Source organism: Trachymyrmex cornetzi, unplaced genomic scaffold, assembly GCF_001594075.2.
Source record: "Trachymyrmex cornetzi isolate Tcor2-1 unplaced genomic scaffold, Tcor1.1 scaffold788, whole genome shotgun sequence".
In the NCBI taxonomy this organism is placed as follows: Eukaryota; Metazoa; Arthropoda; class Insecta; order Hymenoptera; family Formicidae; genus Trachymyrmex; species Trachymyrmex cornetzi.
This window is the reverse complement of record NW_017300122.1, coordinates 112,462-123,410: the sequence shown is the minus strand read 5'-3', so window position 1 is coordinate 123,410 and position 10,949 is coordinate 112,462. Positions and strand designations below refer to the sequence as shown.

General features: G+C 35.3%; 1 protein-coding gene across 1 annotated transcript in view; it reads left to right on the top strand.

The window, feature by feature from the left end:
- The first annotated feature begins 4,980 nt into the window (after positions 1-4,980).
- LOC108768352 (protein Skeletor, isoforms B/C-like) overlaps positions 4,981-10,949 on the top strand; it is a 51,830-nt gene continuing 45,861 nt past the window's right edge. The window contains exons 1-2 of the mRNA XM_018518752.1: positions 4,981-5,095; positions 5,474-5,659. Of these exons, the coding sequence (XP_018374254.1) occupies positions 5,593-5,659 (67 nt within the window). The 5' untranslated portion in view covers positions 4,981-5,095; positions 5,474-5,592. The remainder of the gene's footprint in view (positions 5,096-5,473; positions 5,660-10,949) is intronic.

The following is a 10,949-nucleotide window of genomic DNA, read 5'->3' as shown; positions in this document are numbered from 1 at the left end:
CATAGAACGTAAAAAAGGCAGAGAACAAGAACGGTATTTGGCCGAAGGTAACGCAAGAAGAACCTACGAGCAGAGGGTATCCTTTGCCCCCACACGCTTCTCGGTAGAAACTCCTAGACTCCGTGCTTGCGGTCCGCTGCTGTTAGTCCGAATTTCGTCGTTTAGTTCCCTGTATCGCATTAGGTAGGAGTCCCGTCGTGGTGAGGATAGGGAGGATGTAGAATGGAGAAGAGGAGAGTAACGATGTTGGAGATCGAGGGGATGGAGAAAGGCGAAAGCTCGCAGGGTTGCAGGGTGGTAGCGGCGATGGTAATGACGGCGGCGAGCGATGGCGAGGAGAGGGTTGAAGGGATGGAACAAGGGTGTGTGTGTGTGCGTGTGTGTGTGTGTGTGCGCGCGCGCGCGCGCGTGTGTGTGTGTGTGTGTGTGACGAGGGCGCACCACAAGCACGAAAGTTGGGAAAAAGCCAAGGAAGGGGTTGTGCTTGATGCGGGAGCCAGTCGGAGGGCGCAAGCTCCGAGTCTTCCTGTGCCCTCCCACTTGGTCGCGCGATAGGTGGAGCTTTCCTACCCGCCAATACATGTCCCGGGGAACGCGTACTCGCTCCCGAACGGCGCGAGTTCGCGAGTAGTGCCGAGCCGCCGCCACCGCCACTGTCAGTCCTTCCACATCCACACGAAAACGCGCGTCCCACGGTGGTGGCACCGTGGTGTGTGGTGGCCTCTCGGCGCCGGCTCCGCTGCTGCTGCTACCGTGCCGTGCGTAGCCTGATCAGGTCAGGAGGGTTGTTAGGGTCCCCGATGAGAGGATAACGCGCGCGCGATAAGGTCGCGGAGCACCACCCGCGAACGTGAGCGCGACTGCGGTGACATAATTGCCGATGAAGGGTGGCCAGGAGTCCATCGACGGGATATATGTAGGGATGCATGATCGAGAGGGTTGGGTCGGCAGGTGAAAATTAGCGCGGATTCACGTCGCGCGTCGATGGTGTGCTATGTGCGCGGAGAGAAATGTCGGTGAACGTAAGAATAGTTCTGCTAATGTGGACCGATGTGCAGGGGAAGGTCGGTTACGTAGCAGCGCGAAGAGAGTGAATCTCTGTTATTTCGGGTCTGATAAAAGCGCGTTGTGTATCGCATTGACGGCGTATGGGAATAATCTAGTAATTATTGCGTGTCAAAGAATATTCTGATGATGGCGGAAACTTCATATCATATTATAGCATTCATGAAAAAAATTTGATCAAAATAAACTTTCTCCAATTTCTTCTAAAACGAAGAAAATGTCTCGATTACGATCGAGGAGTGATCGCGTGATGGTATTTCAAATGGTACAACACAGTATGTATTAATTTTTCATTTATATTGGCATGTCTAAAATTACGCGAACTTTAATTATTTTTTGTAAAAGTTTGACTTACGATTATGTATCTGTCATTGTAATAAATAAATTTGCAACTGAATTTGTTTCTTCTTTAATTTGCTCTTTATTGGCGGTGCACGTACGTTATGTCACAAACATAATCAGTTATATTTTTTTAATTGTATATGAGACAAGTTAATGTCATATAGAGAATTTATTATCAAACAAGTTAATTTCTTAGCTCTTTTCTATTTTACGCTGCATCAAACAAGTTAATTTCTTAGCTGTTTTCTATTTTACGATTGTTACATGATAATTTAGCATACTTTCATAAAATTATTTTATTATTGTAGAAAAGAATTCTTTAAAGATCGATAAAGATGCAAAATTCTTCATAAACTGGTGTGTATCATTGCATAATGAAACGATGTAAACGTCATTATATGTTGAGGCACCCAAATTAATCAGTGTGTACAGAGCTTCTCGAGCTTCCAATAACTAAGCTGCTCGAACACATTATGGAATTATACATGTAGGAACAAGATTTTATGAATTTATGGATTTGCTGAATTTACGGATTTATCGATTGCGCGACATTTCATTATTGCGCTGATAAGAAATTCGTGAAAATGAAATGACATCGTAATAATAAATTATACATATATTGAGCCGTCAATGAGTGAATTCGTGAGAAATACAAGTTTTATAATGTCAAGGAAAATTATACTTATATAATTTAAAAAACGCATTATTACACACTAGTGTAATTTCTTAATTACTAGGTACAGTAATTTTTAGAGATTTTAAAGAGGCAATATATGTACGTCAGTAACGCTTAAAATTATTTTTGATAATAAATAAAAAATAAAAAGGTATAAGAAGATAAAATGTAAACGGAATACGAACAAAAATTACTAAACAGAAAAAATTTGAAATAATGATGACAAATTGGTGCATATAAAATATATGATGTTTTGCATCAAAAAGGAAACAAATGATTAACGTGAAAAATTTATGTGAGAAGGCTTGTGATACTTGAGGACATAAATTAAAACTTTTTTATCACGGTGTAAAATTATATATATAACAACAAAGGAGTAAACAATCATGAACAGTTTTAATTAATGTGAACGACGTTACTGGAAACGAGCCAAAATTTGTCACTGAATTGGTTCTATCTGTGTTATATTAAAGCAAAAGACTTACTATATTTGTAAGTGTGATTTATTCGTGCAATGTAGTATTTCTGTAACACTTTTATTTATAATCGTTCGAAATTAACTTCTTTTTTCAAGAAATACATCGCGATAGATGGAAATTACCTCCGAGTGAAGCGCTGCTAAAATGTCGGGTGTGTCCATACTGCGTGTGTTATCAAGCGATAAAAAGAGATTATGCTCATAAAAACACACACATAACTTGAAATATTTTTAAACAATTATTATGATGTATGTTTACGGTAAACCGAAAATCTAAACAACGACGAAATTTGGAATAAAGTTTCGGTATTAGTATCCAGTGGCATAAAGATAAAAAATATTATTTGCAAAGGAAAGAGAAAAAATGTATAATTTATAATATATCTTCAAAATTCGGTCTCTTACTTTCGTGCACCTGTTTTTTATACCGAGTTTTAAAATGCGAGTTAGATTTTTATTCACAAAATCGCGCGAATCTTATTTTACTTCACATTTTTGAAATGTTTGAACGTCGTACAACACATTATCCCGTTAAAAAAATCTTTCTTCACTGAAAAATTTTAGTTCTGAACTTGTATAATTGATTGAAACGTCCTTAAACCGTTTTTATTAATTACAGTTTGTTTTCGTTCTATCGAAGTTCAATAAACTGCATGTCGCGGAACGATACCGAAGACGACGCGTGAATAAATTGCTCTTTGACGACATCAATGACATTTTAATCATTGCCTTGCGTTACACTTAACTCTCTCTTCTACAATTTTGGTGTATAACGTATACCGTGTCAGGCAAGTAAATTTAGGTAATGAGACTTTCCAAACATGTTAGCATGAGCTCTTGTTTGCCAGATGCGCTAACACATAAATTCCTGTTTGCCGCAGCGTATAGTACCTAGCTAGGAAATATACTTCAGCGGATGCTTGCGAAGTACTTCGAAATACCTTATGAATGTAGACCGATTTCTCCCGTGTACATACGATTTGTGAATAACAGTAATATTATTCTGTATACACGTACAGCATGTAAGGCTTTAATAGGACTTATCGAAAAAATAAATTTTAATAAAGTTATATTTTTGAAAACTAATAATATTGGTCAACAAGATTTCGATAATACTATAATAAAACCTACAATTTGTGCTTCGTTGTTTTTCATTAAAAAGTTTCTTTGTATATTATCTGATATTCGAAATAACAAAATAATTCGTAACAGGCGTCATTTTTGTATAGAAAAACGTGTTTCAACTTTTTGAATATCAAATATGATGTATAAAAAGACTTTTTTTGAAAATCTAAATATGACGAGTTTTTTTCGTAGATATTGTATAAATATATCAAATAAATTTTGTTATATGTATAGCTGTTGTATCATGAAAGTAAACCGCTTACAAAAACTTTAAAGAAAGCTTATATCTTATATTTTAAGTGTCAAATTGGAAATCAGAATAAAAGTTAGATTTCTCATGTGCGCTATATACGTTGTTACATATCTCTTGTCATATCGTTGAAAGGAAAGGAGCGAAAACTTTAAATCCATCTCGCGAGTAAAAGTGATTGAAAGTTCATTTATTTAATTATAAAAAAATAGTCTTTTTATGTTGTCTTAAAGATGCTTATTAGCATCAGTAATATTAAATTGCGTGACATTTTTTATTTGCAATATTACACGCATTCCAGTTTCAGTTTAAGACTATGTTTTAAGATCAACAAATCGGCAAACAATTTGTTTGAACTAAAAATTATAAAAATTCATGTTGAAATATTATTAAGTGCCAAGACTCGCCTTGGCTAAATATGTGAATCTCTTTACTTATTTATGTTGACAAATTTTTTATTTGTCGACCAATGTAATTTCAAATATTTCCTATCTTTCAATTAGTTTTAGATTTTTTTTTGTGGCTACACTCTACACTGCGAAATAATTAGCATGCCAAGAGAATAATAATAATAATCAGTCAGGAGAAATAATATGACCTTTAAAATGTAAATATTCTATATAGTACATATCTCCAAGGAATGTTCCTATAAATGTCCAAAGACATTCTACTGAGGATGTTCCCAGAACGTTCCCAGGATATTCCCTCTGATAAAGTGTACTGTATGCCATGGAAAGAAAATTGATTTGCAGCAATTAATAAACTAGAATCGAGACAGAGCCTGCGTATATTGGCAAACGTCAAACTTAATATAAGTAACAAAATAAATACGAATTCTTAAGTTACATAGTAACTAAGTTTTAAAGATACATCGGTCGTTACGTATAAAGAAATTCTCCGTGTCGTAAAATACTCTCGTACAGCTTTTGTATTCTAGAAATATGATCTTTAGGTAACAACGGATCTTACACGGGTTGCGAACCGCGTGATCACACGAGAAAGGTGTGCTGCCATCGAATTTTCTCTTCAGTCGGCTTTCAGCCGGTAGATCGTTACCATCGATTCCGTCGTCGATCGCTCCTCGTGCGTATTTGAACTATTGAACAGTCGCTCGTCGACTCCACATCACTTGACGCGCATCAAGAGCTGCAAATATCTCGTCGACGTATCAGTATCTTTTTATTCCAAATATTCTTCTCGTGTCGTCTAAGATTATAAATCCAAATAAAAACATTTATCTCAATGTTACATTCTTATTTAGATCGATTCTGTCATTATCAAGTCTTTTTCATTGCCGACCCATGATTTTTCTTCCGACGTTTAAATACATCGCGTTAAAGTCTTTTAATTCACAAATCGAGATTTCTTTCAAGTCGCATTGCACGCATAATTATCGAGAATAACTTAAAATTTAAATTAGCCAACGTATCGTAGTTCTTGTTACATACAAATTAAAGATCATTGTGGTGACTGACGGGATTTGTCCGTGGAGAAGATCAACGCGAGGCTCATTCGAGGTGTTCTTTTCGAATTGCAGATCGAATATAAGTGCGCGCGTGTGGTTCGTGTGTGTGTACATGTGCCATCATCACCGCCGTCCGCAGCAGTAACGGAAAAGAAGAGAGCTCGACCCGCAGTAGCTGGAACCACCGAAAAATGGACGCGACGCCACAGCGAGTTATTTCCGGTTTGCTTTTGTTCTCTCTCGCCACATTACACCTCGGTAAGTCCCTTCGATTATTATAACGGTCAACGAGCAGAATGCCATTGTCGAACGTATGACGGAGTATACAACATCATGCCAGTCCAGAGAAATCAAAGATTTGTTTTTTACTGTATATTAGGCTGCGCTCAGAAGCTTCACCGAGTTCATCCAAGTATCATTTTATCCTTGTTCACCGAACATTAAACAAAATGATATATGCACTGAGGAAAAAATTGTTTATTTGACTATATTGATTTAGTTAGTCCTTATTTTTTTCAATGAATAATATATACGTATACATGTATTCTTCATCGAAAGAAATTAAGACAAACTAAATTAATTTAGTCAAATAAACAATTTTTTTCTCAGCGTAGATACACTCGATATATGATAAAATTTTTTAAAGCAGTCTGGATTAGGTACATCGAAACTTTTCTTCTTGTTTTCGTCAAATTTCAAATGTATATCTTCAATTCAGAGCGCAATTTAAATGACTACATATATAGTAGCATATAAATTCACATTGAATTGTTTAAGTATCTAAGATCCAGCTTGACCGTTAAAGGCGTTTATTTCTTATTAGTTGTATCTAATTCACTTCAAACACAAAGAGTGTACATTAATTTAACTATAAAAAAACAGACCTTAACTTAGATCAAAGAAAAAAATGGCGCATATAATGTAATTCTTGCTTGCTTTCTGGAAGTGTTTCAGGTATCGATTTTCTAACATAAAATATGGTTTTGAAAGAATTTAATTAGAAAAATTGTTTATATGAATTTCTGTAATTTTTTTCTGGTATTGTTGAGAACACAGGACCTCAGACAAAATATATTTTTAATTACATTTTCTCAAAATATTTTTTTTTAATTTTATTTTCTTACTTGATCATTATAATTATGGGATGTATATATAAAATCATGTACTATAACAGTTTATCGTATTTTATTTGTACTTTTGATATTAATCTGAATTTTTTATTTAATTCATGTATCCAGCATAGTTTAGCATTACAGCGTCATAATACTGTAACATTTAGATGGAAATATATACATTATATGAATACGCAAACAGCTATTTTTCCGCATATCGTAAGAGTTAATATATTTATTCAGTTCATAATAGACTGGCATTATGGCGTGTACTCCAAAAGAGTTGTGCAGTCATACATATAATAATTTAAAATGGATTCACGTGCGGTGCATATATCGCGCTGTAGAAGCAATGCAAGTTACCTACAATTATTATTATTATGCCGCCCCCATTATTTTGCGGTAACATTCGTATTTCAAGTCTTGTTATTACAAAGCGGTTTAAATTACGTTGCCTTCCGTTCGTGGCACAAGCGGACGCGGGAAAATTTCCTTGTGGAATACTCGCGCTGGCCTCTCGATCTTCCAAGAAAAAAATACGTGACAATTTCGTAAATTTTGTCAAATTCCTCTGTGTAATCCACGTTAACTCTCTCTGCACAGATTACCTCACAATCGTTATCTGATCAAGCTATTGATAATATATTGTATAAACAGAAATAGTATAAAGACTTAAGATTACATAGGTACCATGAAACGTGAACAAATTGCTGTAAAAATTATCTAGGTAGTAAGTCGATATTTGTCACTATTTTAATGATATTAGACGTCATTTTGACAAATAATAGGGAGTTTTTGCAATAACGTGGGTCCAGATGCAGTGAACGTTAAAATCACGTTATTCTTTTCTCAATTAGTTATTAAGACGAAGATAACCTGACCTTAGCGTTCACCGTATTTGGATAAACGGTATTGCAAAAACTCCCTCTATTTTGACGACAAACGATGTCAGCTTGTTACTTGAGTATTGTCATATTGCCCTTCTTTCTAAGGTCAAACGATTCAATATCAATGTTACATTTATATACACGTATACGTATACACGAACGTTAAACGTACATCCGACGAGATACAATCTGAGAGAAGCAAGGACTCAAAATTTAATATAACCATAGGCAATTTACAACCTTGATTTACCTTCTACTGTTACCTCGAGAAGGACGATATGCATTAAATTCTCTTTCGATGTACTTATTCTGTCGGTTTCAAAAAACGCAAGATATTCTTTAAGATTTCCTACATTTTCTGTATTTATTTTTGTAACATTATTATTGAAATTTTACATACGATTTAAAATAAAGAAGTTGATACTTAGATCTATAAATGTCTATATATCAGACTGTTTCATATTTAAAAACGTAAGGCGTGAAGGCGTTTGGCATCTCCGAAAATATCGTAGATCAGAAGAACATTTGTATTACGTTATGAAAAGGAAAGAAAAATGATAATCCTGTGATATCAGATAAGGTCAACGGCCTTATTTCACGCGGCATTTGATCGCAGTAGGAGTAGGTCATTGTTAATCGATAAAAACAATATCGCGATGTCGTGCGAACATTCGTTGCGACTGCGGTAGTAATATGAAAACTTTTAGCGATTTAGAAGGTAATTGCAAAGAGAAAAACGGGGACGCAGTCGCATCTTGGCGATACAACGCGCGAACAGGCGACGGCAAATGCGTCGTCGTAATTGCATAATGGCTACAGTGTGTTCACGCCAAGATACCCGAAGCCCTGGCCTGGTTTTTGCTAGAGGACTTTCACTCGGCATCACTATCTTTCTCTTTCTCCACCTGTCTCTTTCTACCAATGCTGGGTCGCTTTCCGTCTCGTCGCTCGTTTCCTCTCAAACGTCGGTCTCATCGACCGAACTCGCTTTCAAACCAGTTCGCCATCGTCGGTAAATCGAAGGGCTCTGCCAAAATCGTCGGATAATCCATTTCAGCGATTTTACACTGAACACAAAAGCGCGAATAAATCAGCGTTATCATACTATTCCCCCCCGGGAATTCGATTTGTCTTACCTTACTTTGCTTAATACAAAGTAATACCGAGTTATCCATCTCGCGTTTAATAAAAAATAAATTATTATGTATTCAATCTTTTTAGCATTTAAATTTTTTAACCATGTTTGTAGCCAAGAATTATAACGAGCAAAGAGTATCAAAGTGAAACGTGGAATAAGATTTTATATAATCCTATGCTTTTTGATTCTTTAATCTTTATGCAGACACGCTATTTATAACACATATGCACACATACACACAATAACGATATACTTTTTATATACATCTGACATCAATTCTTGATAATAAATGTAATTTTTAAAAAAGTACATGTTATATTTTTTGGACAGACAATTTCACAATACATCATATATACCCAAAGAAAACAATAGGTCACGACAACATCATTTTGATGTCAAAATTGTAACTGATCGAAAAATAACTTTTAATAATTATTTTGATGTCATGACTTTATGTTTTGCTTGGATTTTTTTTTATTAATTTCGTGTAATTCCAAATTTGATAATTAAGATTTTCCTATAATTTATTGTGTTATCATAAACGTTGTATGCAAATTTGTAAATATCATACCATATAATATTGCAGAAATTATAGCTACTTTTTTGTTAGATGTCTAACTATAAACGGATGATATATCTTTAATTAATTAATTGGTATGTAAATATTGCAACTTTTCTTATACTAAATCTAAATTACAAGAATTAGAAGAAATTGAATTGAGAATGCTTCTTTACGAATTACTTTCTAATCAAGTTCTTTTCCTCCTGTATCTCATTTTATCTTTATTTATGGAGTGTTCACTTAATAAACGTACGTTTATGTCGAAATCTTTTTGTAATTAAACTCATTTTATTTTTAAAACAATTTTTTCCCGTATATTTGAACGTTTTTCAGAGAAAGTACATTTTGCGTATTATTTTTATAGAATATTATTATTTTTATACAGAACTGCGGGAATTTTTTTGCGCATGTGAAAAAAACATTGTTTCGTAGTTAACATTGAATAACTGTAAATTACTTTAATTGTAAATTTTATAATCTAGCAATAAAAATTCATAATTTTAAAACTTATTGTAAGTTAGTCTCTCTCAGTTTGCAAGATTCTTCGTTTCTTCAATAGTTAACAACTGAAAAACTATCGATCTCTATTATCGTTTATACATATGTATACAGGGTGTCTCAGAAAATGTGACCGAAACACAGTGGGGACATAGATTGGATCAAGGGGAACAAAACAGTTTTGTACCATTTTGCAGTTAACGCAATATTTAACGAGATATTAACGTTTAAAGATAGGCGAATACGAGCGTCCGACCAGCCTACTGATCATGTACTGCTGCCGGCAGGACGGCCTACCGGGTAGGTTTTAAACGTTAATATCTCGTTAAATATTGCGTCAACTGCAAAATGGTACAAAACTGTTTTGTTCCCCTTGATCCAATCTATGTCCCCACTGTGTTTCGGTCACATTTTCTGAGACACCCTGTATATTAAGAATATATATTTGGTATATAAACTCTGCAAAAAGTGACTGGAATTGAAAATTCATACATTTCATATAAAAATGAATGTTATATACAAACGAAAGTTCAATAAGAGAGATAAATATTTATATTTAACAATACAATTTTGTAGTTTAAATAAAAAATTTCTTAGTCCACTTTATTTATTTAAAAAAAATATGTATCTACTTTTTATTGGTATAATTTTTATCCAGATTCTAAATCACCGTTAAACTTTTTGTATTACTTTCACACAAATACAACATAGAAAAATCTGTAATTTTTTTCATTTTGTTAAAAGATATGTGTAATACATTCTCAAAGAGAATGTTCTACAGCACTCGTAGGGAACTGATCGAGAGGCCAAGAATACTCTATGATAAAAATTCTCGCTGACGATCAGCGGCTCCCACTTCAGAGCACTACGGCAAATTCCAAACGATCGAATTGATGTACACAACGAACACCGACGCACAAGTATCAGCGAGATGAGCGCATGTAGCCTCCAATAAACCCCGGTCAGAACCGAGTTCGATCGCTCTCGAACAAATCTCGAATCGGACAATACCCGACCTCCGTTGGCGCGGTCCGTCCGTTCTCGTTCAGGATAACCCGCGAGGTCTCTCGGGCATACATATACGACTGCATGTTGCTGGCGGGGCATAATACCACGAGTACCCCCCCAGGTACTCGTGCGCTATCAAACACGAGGGGGAAAGAAAGAGTATCTCTATCTGTCTAGCTCTATCTTTCTTTATCTTCTTTTCCTGGGATTATTTCCGGGTCAGCGAGCCTGTCTCGATCACGTTCGTTCCGCGCCCTTACAGATTATACGGGGGTACTTGTTGGTGCGTGGCGCATCCCGAAGCGCAGTCTACCCGTATAAGCTGCGAATTCCCCGGGCGCTG